Source organism: Leptonychotes weddellii, chromosome 15 (assembly GCF_054177405.1).
Source record: "Leptonychotes weddellii isolate Sample4059 chromosome 15, ASM5417740v2, whole genome shotgun sequence".
NCBI classification, from domain to species: domain Eukaryota; kingdom Metazoa; phylum Chordata; class Mammalia; order Carnivora; family Phocidae; genus Leptonychotes; species Leptonychotes weddellii.
This window is the reverse complement of record NC_138383.1, coordinates 29,360,637-29,374,518: the sequence shown is the minus strand read 5'-3', so window position 1 is coordinate 29,374,518 and position 13,882 is coordinate 29,360,637. Positions and strand designations below refer to the sequence as shown.

Here is a 13,882-nt window from a genome sequence, read left to right as displayed (position 1 = left end):
CATAGATAATACTTAAACAAATGCATGTAGCCAGATTTGGCGCATGGGCTGTGGTGTGCCAACCCTTGCTCTATACTTTAGGTTGAAGAATATTAAACAAAAGACTACACTTCTCAGACCAAACAACACTGTTGTGTTTTCTGCACGCATGTCCTTTATCAGGCAAGTACATGACATGAGCACTCTGTGGCTGAGCCATGGCAGCTATGATTTACTGAGTACTTAATACATAGCAAGCATTATGCCCAGTCAATTTACATGTAATACTTCATTTCAGCCTAACAAACCCTAGGAGGGAGATAAAATTATTCTCCCAGTTTTATTTATTTTATTTATTTATTTTATTATTTTATTTATTTATTCTCCCAGTGGAAGCTCAGCTAGCTAAAGCAATTTTCTCAAGATCATATACCCAGTACGTAGGAGAGTTGGGATTTGAACCCACGTCACCATGACTCTGGGGTTGGACCTTTATACCATTATCTCACTTCTACTTTCAGTAAAATGGCAATACTATCTTTGTATTGGAAAGGTGGTATTATTCTTTCTCTATTCTTTCTCATCCTTCACAGATAAGCACACTATTTCCAAAACTCACTTAATGAACATTTTAAAAAATCAAAATTGTGTCAAGGAAATAAGGTATGAAGTATTTCTCTAAGGTTTATAAAAAATGGTCAAAAAATCTTTATAACCAATAATATAAAATTAATGTTTCTATATTCCACTTCTTCAGCACCACTATAACCCAATATTCATTAAACATTTCTGCACATAATCAATTTCTGAACTTAAACTGATCTTTATATAATAAAAAAAATAAAGGATACAACCAAACCTCAAAACTGAACATTACTTCATTGACCTGCCTTTCAGGTTCTCTTATGCCATGTTCACTAGCCTTGAAACATGTTACTAGAAATGTCTATTAGGTTATAACTTAATATGAGGCTTACCTGTTGTGATCTATTAGTTACAGCCTTGATAAATAACTGAGCATGATATCTAATTACTACCAAGAAAATTCTAAAAATTTTCAGAAGACATTCCAACACTTAAAAGGAAAATTTTCAGTCAACAATTTTAGTAAAGGAAGTTAACTCAGTTAATTAGGGACTATATTTTAGATGGTACCTGAGAGAAGTAAATGCTATAGGATGCTCTTTTTTAATTGCAGAGGGCTCTCTCGTTCCATTCTTTAAAATTTCTTAGGCTGAAATCATTGCCTCAAGCTTTATTACATAGAATTTAGGGACTTTACTCTCTTTTGTCTGTGTAACAAAGATCACTCAAAATTATTTCTAATTATACAATATATTCACTACCCAAAAAAGTGAAAAGCACGCACAATCCCAAAACTTAATGTACATGACCTTCCAGTTTTCTATTCATTAAAAATGAAAGTGTGTGTGTGTGTGTGTGTGTGTGTGTGTGAGAGAGAGAGAATTTTTTAAAATGGATGATATAATGATACACTTAAAGAAACAGAGGTACCTATTTGGGACATCGATGTTAATGATACAAGTCTCTAAAAGTTCTCCATATAGATCTGTGCAAGATGCAAGAATCCATCTTTGATCATGTGATAAACAGTAGCCCACGAAAAGAACATTATATTTCTGTCCAGCTTCTCCAAATGTTTCTCCTAGCTCTGTCTGTTTATCCTTCACTGGAGCCAGAATAAAAGGTGGTGTATAAAGTCGAATACACTCTGGTCTCTGTAAAATAAAAAATAAAGGTACTATAGTACTAGCCAATTATAGAAAAATCTTTTATTGAAAATGTGATATATTATCAATACCCAATTATAAGATAATCAGAAAATGAGAACTAAACAAAGAACTGCACTTAGTTTTGTATAAAATCATAAAATGTACAGTTATTCAATAACTTTGGTCATGGAAAACATACTTACATCAGGACTTTTAAGAGCAGTTTCCATGGCTAAGCCTGGACCAAAGCCAGTCAATGTTTTCACGTTGGTTGATGTTGGAAGTGGTCTCCGACACTGGGTAAAGGCCGAAAAAGCCAGGGATTTTAAATGCTGGGTATAGATTTGTCTATCTTCGTGTTTCACAGGTTGCAACAGGTACTGACAAGGAACAATCTAAGAATTATAGGCAAATATTACAAAGGTTAAACTTCCAAAACTAAAAATAAAAAGAACCATGGGTCTAGAACTCTAAAGACATTTACTAGAAAATTTAAACAAAACCTAATTAAAACTATGTTCTAAAGAATTCTATTTTAGGGGCGCCTGGCTGGCTCAGTCGTTGGGGGTCTGCCTTCGGCTCAGGTCATGATCCCAGGGTCCCGGGATCGAGCCCCGCATCAGGCTCCCTGATCGGCGGGAAGCCTGCTTCTCCCTCTCCCACTCCCCCTGCTTGTGTTCCTGCTGTCGCTCTCTGTCAAATAAATAAATAAAATCTTTAAAAAAAAAAAAAAAGAAAAAATTATATTTTATTATACAGGTTTTTAATAATCAGTTTTACTAACAGGTTATGTAAAAACCTTTTAAAATTTCTACAAAGCAGTTAGTCAATACTGCCACTGATTAGTCCTACTATAGTCTATAAAGAAATAATTCAATCTCTGCAAACAAGTTAATATCATTAAATTAATTTTTAATTTTTTTAAAGTTATTTATTTTGAGAGAGCGAGAGAGTACGCGTGCGAGGTTGGGGGGGGGGAGGCAGAAGGAGAGGGAGAGAGAGAATCCTCAAGCAGATTTCCCGCTGAGCACGGAGTCTGACAAGGAGCTCGATCATAGGACCCTGAGATCATAATCTGAGCCAAAATCAAGAGTAAGACACTTAACCAACTGAGCTACCCAGCAGCCCACCCCTTTAAAATGTAGGCTCCAGGCCCAGTGTGGAGCTCAATGTAGGGCTTGAACTCATGACCCTGAGATCAAGACATGAGCTAGTAAGATCAAAAGTCAGACCTTAACCAACTGAGCCACCCTGGCACCCCTAATATCATTAATTTCTACTTTTACTTGCAATCTATCTTATTTAGAACTCTAGTTTATATAGATCTATGCTCTGGTCTTCTATTTAAGCTTATGAATTTAAAAACTGTTTTATAAAAATAACACAAGAGAAATATTTAATGTACTTAAATGCAACCTTTTTATTCTCCATTATTGTGGTATGACTGTAAAGTTTATCTTTTATAAAATACCTAAGGATTCTATTATAATATCACTTAAAGTAAAATATAATAGAACCTGGCTTTAACTTCTGTCTACATCAAACTGTTTAACTTGCAAAAATTACCCTTACCTGTACAGAAACAGTACTCTTAATATGAGGAGGAAGAGTCTGGACCATTTCCAGAAAGCATCGAAGTAGCCCCAAAGTCCATACATTAGAAGAATTAGTGCTCTCATCTTTATTTTCATAGGTAAAAGGGTCAATTATATAAACAACAATTGCAGGTGGATAAGTGATTGCATGTGAATCACCATCTGTGGGGATACCCACTTTATCCCGATCCATCGTGCTAAAATTTAAGGTAGAAATATACAGTTAGGAAAAAAGTTGTACCATACTTTTTGAGGTAATATCAAAAAGCAGGTTCTTAATAACCTCTCCCCTTCTTCTGGTGGGGGGGTGTCGGAGAGCTTCTCTAAAAATTAAGGGACATCTCTTTCTCTCCAAATAGAATAGTAAACACTGTGCACACAATTTTATGGTATACAAATACCCTTACGTTAAGAGGGCTTGCATTAAAAAAGGGAATAGAATTTTTAAAACCACAGAATATCCAAAAACACTAGAGAGCTTAATGCTTAAGTGATAAAACTGAGACAAAAGATAGTTAACTGAGCTGCTAAAGATGACAAAGCAGAGCCAGACCAGAAAGAAACCAGGTTTTCAGACTTAGTCAATGTTCTACTACATTAATAGCCTTTACATATTCATTTCACACTTTGTAACTTTAATAGTGCACAAGCTTCATTCTTCGATGGTGATATGATTTTTTTAAAACTCCAAATCTATTTAGATGTTCAAGATGAATGCATCAATCTGGGTAAATTAATAGTTTGTTTTTACTCACATAAATAAGTTTAACTTTGAGCAAAGTGCATCTGGGTAACTGAAAGATATTACTAAGCTCATGTTAACCTAACCTGTAAGTCAAAAGGGAAGCTCACTCAATACCTTCATCATAAAAGGAATAGAGAACTGCAATCATCATTGTTGTCATAAATAACTCACGTGTTTGGAAGCATTGTATAAAGCACTTAATGTACATTATATCCTACTGCTCCCATTTTACAGATAACATGCTCTGAGAAGTCAGACAACTTTCCTAAAGTCACATAGCCAGTAAATGGCAGAGCTGAGATTCAAATCTCTGTATGGCTCTTAATAAGCTCTGAACAGACTGGTTCAGTAGTGACTTCTAAATCATTGTAGTGATTTGCAAAGGCTAATCTACTTAACAGTTATGTCACAGAAGAGATTCAAACATCACAGCATAGTTGAACTAAATGGTTTTAAAGGTCTTAATTCCCATGATGAGATTTTAGGATTCCATGCTAAAGTTTAGGATTCCATGCTAAAGGATTCCATGCATTATAATTTTAAAGATAAAATAATCAACATTACAAAAACTAAAATTTCAAGGGTGAGATCAAAAAACTCTCCATGTGCATTCACAAGGACTATCTTAGACAGAAAGAAGCATAATATATTTACATTTCTGCAAAGAATAGTAAAGGTACCTTTCAGACACATCAGGATGAGGCTGAGTGGGAAGTGAAGATGATTCTCCAGAAATCCCTGCTGTTTGTAGAGCTGATGACTGTTGCCCTCCTAGCTGGCCGTTCTGAACTGTACTTGCTTGTGTAGACATGGATCCTGTGGCACTACTGTTCATACTGCCAAAGGGTGGAAATGAGGGCAGTTTATTTGATGATACTCCACTATTCAAGTTGGAGGATGATGAAGATGAAGTTGAAGTTGTGGTCAAAGTTGAATTAGCTGTGGCAACTGAAGAAGACATGGTAACACCTGAAGTCATTGTCATAGTGCTGCTTGCTGCAGATGCTAGGGTGGCAGATGGAGTATTAGCATTTCCAGTACTTGTCATCTGAGGTGGAGTAATCAAAGATTGACTTGTAGGGGCAACTAAATTTGGCTGGGAAAGTAGAGAGCTGTCCAAAGGCTGGGAAGCAAGATAAGGACCTAAAGGTAATAAAAACAGGCAGGATATTTAATTCTTTACTTCACTGATTGGTTCTTTTTTTATTCTACTATGTGAATAATAATCTAGTTGATGCTTTTTGGTAATTACCCTCCCTTAGCTGCATGCTAACAATGTAGGAGATAAAGCTTTTTCTTTTGCCCAGAAACTGAAGAAACAAATTTTAAATGGAACTGAAAAAGTAAACAGCATTTTCATACAAAATAAATGGTTCCCATGAAAGTTAACAAAATTGTATTTACTAGATATAATTAATTGAATGAAAACAATATCTAGCAAATTTTCATCAAACCATTCAAAGGGTTCCTAAATCACAAGTTGAATAAACACTGACTAAACTGAGAGCTAACTAGATATAAAATAAAAAATGTTATCATGGGGTTCATACTATAGAGATGCCTAATGAGGGTCAATATTTTGGTTCTGTGTTTCCTTGGATTAAGTCTAAAGTCCATTGATATTTAATCCAATGTTAATTCAAGAGTGTTAAAAGCAAGTCTTAAATAGTTATCATTTTCTTAGTTCCAACAAAGAACTGTTTTCTTGGTGTTGTAGAGGTAACTACAAGTTATTTTATCTCTAAACCATTAACAAATCAAGAATCTTAATGTTAGTAAGCGTAAATAAAAACACAAATTCATCAGATCCTACAGAAGCAAAGGAAATTGTTTATACCCACAATTTCTTCTTACCTGATAGGATCCCTATTTTAGGGATCAGCAAACTTTTTCTCTAAAGGGTCAGACAGTAAATATTTTGGGTTTTGTGGGTCACACAGTCTCTGTCTTAACTATTCAGCTCGGATCTTGTAGCACAAAAGCAGCCACAGACAATATGTAAACAGATGAGCAGAGCTGGGTTCCAATAAAATTTTATTTGCAAAAATAGCGGATACATTGGGCCATACTTTGCAACCACTGGTTTTATAAAATAAATACAAATTTAATACCTAGGTCATATCTGCAGACTTGTGCATAAAGCTTGAGTTTAGAAAATGCTTCATTGTTACCATCAGCTGCCTGAGAAAACCATTCTGCTACCAACTTTTCTGATAGTTTCTTTGATGCAGTAGATCCAACTCTCATGATCCCATCCGTCAACAGTCGAGAAATAGGTCTATGCTGACCTAATCGACAGGACTACAGATATACATAAAGCAGAATTAGTGAATTTATTATAGTATGAGTCCACACTATAAAATAAAACATTTAAGTTATTTATTTTTTAAAAGATATATTTCTAAGTAATCTCTACACCCAACATGGGACTCGAACTCACAACCCTGAGATCAAGAGCTCCATGGCAACTGAGCCAGCCAGGTGCCCCAAGCATTTAAGTTATTTAAATTAAGCTTTACAATTTATAATTAACATTTGGGATAAATATATCAAGTGAAATAGTACATCTTTTTCTTTTTTACATTAGAAATCCATTAAGTTTTTTTTTTTAAATTAAACTCCAATGAAATAAAACACGTGGATAATAATGGCACAAGGACCATGTGGTTTGAATAATGAAAACTTGTAGTATACAGATATAAGTGAGCATAAAAATGCACATATATCCAAGTCAAATAAAAATAAAAATTGGTATATAAATATACCATGTATTTGTCAGCTCTCCCTCCAATTCTGTGGGCCACTGATGTTTGTTACAAGAAGTCCAATATCAAATAAGTATGTAATACTAAATTAAGAAAATCCAGAGGATTTCTTTTTTTTTTTTTTTCAGTAGGCTCCACACCCAATGTGGGGCTTGACCTTACAACCCTGAGATCAAGAGTCACACTTCCACCAAATGAACCAGCTAGGCACCCCTAGACAGAGGATTTCTTTAGTGTTAAGACTTTAAAAAGCTTAAAAAAAAAAAAAAAACCAAAAAACCCAACTTTCAAAAGCTTTAATAATCTAATATGAATAGTGAATCTTTTTTTTTTTTTTTTTAAAGATTTTATATATTTATTTGACAGAGAGAGACACAGCGAGAGAGGGAACACAAGCAGGGGGAGTGGGAGAGGGAGAAGCAGGCTTCCCGCCGAGCAGGGAGCCCGACGCGGGGCTCGATCCCAGGACCCTGGGATCATGACCTGAGCCGAAGGCAGACGCTTAACGACTGAGCCACCCAGGCGCCCCTGAATAGTGAATCTCTTAAAAAGTAAAATAATATATAATGTTTCCCCAAACCTGTTTAATTATGGAACTTTTTTCTGGAAAGATTTTGCAGAACTAGTGTTCCAAGTAACACTCTTTGGGAAATATTTATTTCCCAAATCTATAGGACAGATACCTTGTAATTAAGTGGAACATTTAAAAGGAGCTAAGTCAGCACAAACTGACAACTCAGACTGTAGAAGAAATTAAATTTTAAAGACTGGATTTCTAAGCATTTATGGGGAAAGGAAAGTATAATGAAGTTAAGACTTTATGTCCTGTAGCACTTAAAATTTGTAATCACTGCACTCAGTGAGGGATACAACATGAGAATTATAATATCAGTTAAGAATTTAAAAGATCAGTCAAGAATTTCAGAAATGATAAGATCATAGAGAAATCTAACACAACTTTACTTTATGAAAGTGAGGCCTAGTGTCAGCACCTGAGGTCTAGAGAATCAGGACTAGAATTTTTACAAATGTAATTTTTTTCCTGGCTATTTAATAATGCAACCCTTTATTTAAAAAAAAAGATGACCTTAAATGGCATATATATGTCTTCAATGGTTTTTCCCCAATACAGTGATTTCACTGTGACCCATGGCACACACATCGAACAACAGTCCAGGTCAAATGCTGTAAAGAACATAACTGGCTAGCATGAGAACTATACAACTAGTTTCCCATCATTATTACTCTGTCCCAATCAAATGAACTGCCCAGTATACTTCATATATAAATATACAAATTATAGTTTTAAAATGCCACCTCTTTTTATTTTTTTAAAGATCTTTATTTAAGAGAGAGAGTGTGAGAGAGCGCGCACGCGCGCAGGAGTCAGGAAGAGGAGCAGAGGAAGAGGGAGAAGCTGACTTCCCCACTACCCGCCCCGCCACCGAATGCTACCTCTTTTTAAACACCTACCTCATATATCGCAGTGAGGTCTCTAAAAAAGCTTTTGGCTCCATTTAACAAGGCTTCATTTTCTGGACATAATACAACATAGGCTATATCTCTTTGAGATCCATAGGGTTCCAGCATAAGTCTCTCCCAATAAGGGAGCGCAAATGGAGAAAGCACCAGAAAATCATAATCATAACCCAACAAAAACGTAGGGATTGGCAGTGGTTCTGGGGATTCATCAGTTCCTAAATAGGAAAAAACATATTTTAAGAAAATATTAAAAAAAAAAAAAAGTAAATATTTTAAAGCAGTTACATGTCTTCCTTTTATTTAAATGTCAAAGTTACTGAAGTCATTAGCAAAAATATTTGATTAAAGATAAAAATATCTAAAGGCCGGGACGCCTGGGTGGCTCAGTCGTTAAGCGTCTGCCTTCGGCTCCGGTCATGATCTCAGCGTCCTGGGATCGAGCCCCGCATCGGGTTCCCTGCTCGGCGGGAGGCCTGCTTCTCCCTCTCCCACTCCCCCTGCTTATGTTCCCTATCTTGCTGTGTCTCTGTCAAATAAATAAATAAAATCTTTAAAAATATATATATATACATGTAAAGGCCAATCAATGATTGAGACTTTTCCAGAGTTAGGAATTTGCTAAATGGTCTTTAGGAAACATGACTTATACTAATTTAATTGTTTAATTATTTAATTATTAAAATTGTTTTAATTGTTAAAAAAATTAATTCAAATGAAAAAACTTAGAAGTACAAAAGAAAACATGGGAGGGGAGCTTTATTTTATTTTTTATAAATTTGGACTGGGGAAAGCCTTTCTAACCATAACATAAAATCTGTCCATTTAAAAGCTGATCAATCTGACTATATAAATTTTAAAATTTGGCATAAAAAACATTATAAAAAAGTCAAATGATTAACAACAAATTGGAAAAAGATTTGTAATTCAGATGACAAAAGGTTAAATTCCTTACCATATAAAGGGGACTTATAAATCCCTAAGAAAATGATCAACAACCTAACAGAAAAATGGGTAAAGTGTATGAACTAAGTTCACAGAAAAGGAAATATCTTATACATAAAAAGCTGCTCAATCTCATTAAGAGAAAGCAATTTAAAATAATTATTGTTGAAAAACTGTAACATTTGCTATGTGCTAGGTACTGTTCAAGGATCTTTACACATACTAACTTTACACATATTAACTCATTTAATCCTCACAAAACCATGTAAGGCAGATACTAATATTAACCTCATTTTAGAGATGAGAAAGCAGGAATGAAGAAGTTAAGCAACGTGTCTGGAATCACACAAGAAGTGGTAGACATGGGATTAGAGGCCAGGAAATCTACTCTTACAGTCTGTACTATGCCATTTCTCAAGCTATAATAAAACAACCATTTTCACCCATCTACTTCAGCAAGGGTTTGCGGAAACAGGCATTTTGCTGGTGGGAGTTTAAATTGATACTCAGAGGGTAATTTGGCAACAATAAAAACAACAACAACAAAACACACATCCTTTAAGCCAGAGGAGATGTGTGCATTATAGAAAAACAGTTGTGATGACAATGAGAGAAATATGTATGTCCATAAACAGTGGACTGGTAAAATATTATCATATGTAAAGAACATGAAATACATGAACCCATTAAAACTAAAGAAAGACAGCTCTATATGTCCTGGTCAGTAAGGTGCAGAACAGTGTGTGTGTGTACACACACACTCTATTTGGTTTTTAAAAGAATGTAAAAATATAATTAACTTGCATTTTTCACTAAATGTCAAGTTTTTAATGATTATTTAGCCATTAATAAAAGAAGGAAAAGGAAAATTATGAGCAAATCTACTACTTCTGTACATAATGCAGTCTAAAACCATGCATGAAAGTCAAAGATTTCAATGTTAAAAACTATTATTCCAAATATATATGTATACATTTTTTAGTATTTTATTTGAGAGAGAGGGAGAGTGAGAGAGGGAGCACAAGCAAGGGGTGAGGCAGAGGGAGAGAAGCAGACTGTCCTGCTAAGCAGGGAGCCCAATTACGGGACTCGATCCCAGGACCCCGGAATCATGACCTGAGCTGAAGGCGGATGCTTAACCGACTGAGCCACCCAGGCACCCTCCAAATATATTTTAAAAACTCCCGCCTTTCAGAGACAATCTTCAACAGATAGTTCAAGTATTTTGAATGTGCTTTGCCTTGATAGATGACCATAAATCTACTGTGTACCATACATACATTTCTATTTTTTTATTTTTTAAAGATTTTAATTTATTTATTTGAGAGAGAGAATGAGAGGGAGCACGTGAGAGGGGTTAGGGTCAGAGGGAGAAGCAGACTCCCTGCTGAGCAGGGAGCCCGATGTGGGACTCGATCCCGGGACTCCAGGATCATGACCTGAGCCGAAGGCAGTCGCTTAACCAACTGAGCCACCCAGGTGCCCCATACATATATTTTAAAGATTTCATATTTAAGTAATCTCTACACCCAATGTGGAGCTTGAACTCACAACCCTGAGATCAAGAGCCACATGCTCCACCGACTGAGCCAGCCGGGCACCCCTGTACTGTGTACCATATTTAGGGTATTCATTTGCTACTCTCACAACCAGCAAATTTGTTTTTTTTGGTTTTTGGTTTTTTTTAAATGAAGAACTTGGGGTCTTTCATCACTAGTAGTAGCCTCTTCTTTTTGCCCCATTCTTCATTCAACTTTGTAAAGTGATAATTTACAATGAAAGTAGTGTTCATTTATTTAAAAAATTTTGGCAATATGATTCTTTCTTCATATAAAATCTTACTAGTGAGTCTAATCTGTAAAAATAGATCTAAGGGAAGCTGTTCTTTCTGAAGAGGGGCTGGAGAACCTAATAAATTAAATATTGGAAATGCTCAAAGTAATGAAGGCTAAGATTGACCACCCTGGCCTTAAGTCAAGCATATGCTACAAAAATATTTAAGGAAGACAAATGTGCTTATTCCAAGTTGGGCACAAAAATAAAGGGCTGATATAAAATCAGTCAATACACATTACTATAAATTACTTACCATAAGAGCCTCGGCCAGCCATTTTATGAAATTGTTGCCAAGTGAGAGGACCTTGAACTCCCCAAGGCCTTACTGTTCTTTTTTTCTGAATAGCATCCTGAAGAACTGGCTGAAGAGATAGGAGCATTCGAAGTATATCCTGTGAGCACTGCATACTCACATCTACAACCATTAAAAAAAAAAAAAAAAAAAGTAAGAATTGCTATTGCCAACACAAAGAAATAAAATTTCGTAACAAAATACATGAAAGTTCAACTTCAATCATCAAGATTAAGCATCTGCTTGTGCAGAGAACTGTATTAGGTTCAATCTCAAATGATCTGTAGAAATGGTTCTTCTAGATACTTTCCTAGAACAGACATAAGAAAAGTTATTATAACTCCTCTCCATAAAAAAGTAACTCACATTAGCTCACTAACCAATTTATAAATTAATCAAATAAATTTCTTCCTTTTCTGCATTTGTTTTGGTTGTTTTTGGTGCTTGTAGGTATTTTCCCAGAAAGAACTCTACCTCACACTGAAATGAGTTATAAACTGTGTACCTTAATAACCACTATGGTAAAATGATCAGATAGATAAGACTGGTTACATTGATTAAAGTTTAATTTGGGAAAAATAGTAGACTGTAACAATTCTGAAATATAGAACTTATACAGTAACAGATGAACTTGCTTACACTGTAAAAAGTGTTATAATATCCATAGATACTTTATAAAACTAGATTTACAGATTTATGGATTATATTATTATGACCTGCATTTCTGACCAACTATCAGAATGGGTATGAAAGATGCTGCTTCATGTCAAATGGCATTAAAAAAAAAAAAATCACTAAATGTTACTGATACGGTTAATCTGTGCCCCCAGTACACTCAGCTGTACCATTAAACATGTTTGAGCACTTGTACATCTTTCAACTTTTTTTAAAAAAAGATTTTATTTATTTGAGAGAGAGTGTGCGCAATAGAGAGAGCACACAAGGAGAGGGAGAGGGAGTGCAGATTCCCCTGCTGAGCAGGGAGCCTGACCGAGGGCTCAATCCCAGGACCCTGGGATCATGACCTGAGCTGAAGGCAGACACTTAACTGACTAGGCCACCCAGATGCCCCTAAATCACTCAACTTTAATTCATTATTATTACTGCCTAATTTATTATTTCTGGCTTTCATTCCCTAGATCTAAATAGTGTACAGAATTATAAGTAACTTAATTTCAGATATACTGCTTAATAACTATTACGTTTAAATAACCTACTGTAGGGTTGCCTGCATGGCTCAGTCTGTTCAGCATCCGACTCTTGATTTGGGCTCAGGTCATGATCTCAGCATTCTGAGATCAAGCCCCATTTTGGGCTCTTCACCGGGTGTGGAACCTGCTTAAGATTCTCTCTTTCCCAGGTGCCTGGGTGGCTCACAGTTGGTTAAGCGTCTGCCTTCGGCTCAGGTCATGATCTCAGGGTCCTGGGATCGAGCCCTACATCGGGCTCCCTGCTCAGTGGGGAGTCTGATTCTTCCTCTCCCTCTGCCCCTCCCCCTGCTCCTTCTCTCTCTCTCCCTCTCAAAAAGTAAATAAAATCTTAAAAAAAAAAAAAAAAAGGTTCTAACCCTCTCCCTCTGCCCCTCCCCAACTCCCTCTCTAAAAAATCAGTATGTAAACTACCTAACAGAATATGTAGTCACTAAGTAACAACAAAGCTATCTAAAATGGACTAATGACTTACACACTGGTAAATCAAAGCAAGTAATAAAACTATAGAAGATATTTTACATAAACAATATAAAATATAATTATGTGTATTCATATCTGAATATTCACATAAAATGAAGTCTAGAGGGGCACCTGGGTGGCTCAGGTCATGATCCTGGAGTCCCTGGATCGAGTCCCGCATCGGGCTCCCTGCTCAGCAGGGAACCTGCTTCTCCCTCTGACCCTCCCCCCTCTCATGTGCTCTCTCTCTCTCGTTCTCTCTGTCTCAAATAAATAAAATCTTTATTAAAAAAAAAAAAAAAAAGAAGCTGCATGGTGTTTCCCTAATACTGGTGCACCACAATTTAAAAAAAAAATGAAGTCTAGAAAAAGTTGCCCCCATCACATGGGGAACTTTTTAAGGACATATATGCAGAGCTACCATGAGAAATTCTGACCTGGGTTTAGCTCAGGAATTTGCATTTTGATTTTAATTCAGAAAAGATTCTCAAATACTTCTTCATTCTTTTAGAAAATATATTTACTGGGTGCCTGGGTGGCTCAGTTGGTTAAGCGACTGCCATCGGCTCAGGTCGTGATCCTGGAGTCCCGGGATCGAGTCCCGCATCGGGCTCCCTGCTCGGCGGGGAGTCTGCTTCTCCCTCTGACCCTCCTCCCTCTCATGCTCTCTGTCTCTCATTCTCTCTGTCTCAAATAAATAAATAAAATCTTAAAAAAAAAAAAAAAAAGAAAATATATTTACTGAAGACCTACTATGGGCCAGGAATTATTCTAGCTGTGGGGAATACTGTGTAAATAAATTCTTATTCACATCTTGAGGGATCTTACTATCTTGTGTGGGAG

General features: G+C 36.0%; 1 protein-coding gene across 2 annotated transcripts in view; it reads right to left on the bottom strand.

Annotated features, from left to right (window-relative positions):
* Positions 1-13,882, bottom strand: part of MED13 (mediator complex subunit 13) — a 103,623-nt gene that overhangs the window by 13,187 nt on the left and 76,554 nt on the right. For both annotated transcript variants that reach the window (XM_081806020.1, XM_081806019.1), the window contains exons 17-23: positions 11,331-11,492; positions 8,291-8,514; positions 6,164-6,353; positions 4,733-5,195; positions 3,285-3,504; positions 1,916-2,107; positions 1,495-1,718 (exon numbers count right to left, since the gene is read on the bottom strand). In XM_081806020.1, the coding sequence (XP_081662146.1) occupies positions 1,495-1,718; positions 1,916-2,107; positions 3,285-3,504; positions 4,733-5,195; positions 6,164-6,353; positions 8,291-8,514; positions 11,331-11,492 (1,675 nt within the window). The remainder of the gene's footprint in view (positions 1-1,494; positions 1,719-1,915; positions 2,108-3,284; positions 3,505-4,732; positions 5,196-6,163; positions 6,354-8,290; positions 8,515-11,330; positions 11,493-13,882) is intronic.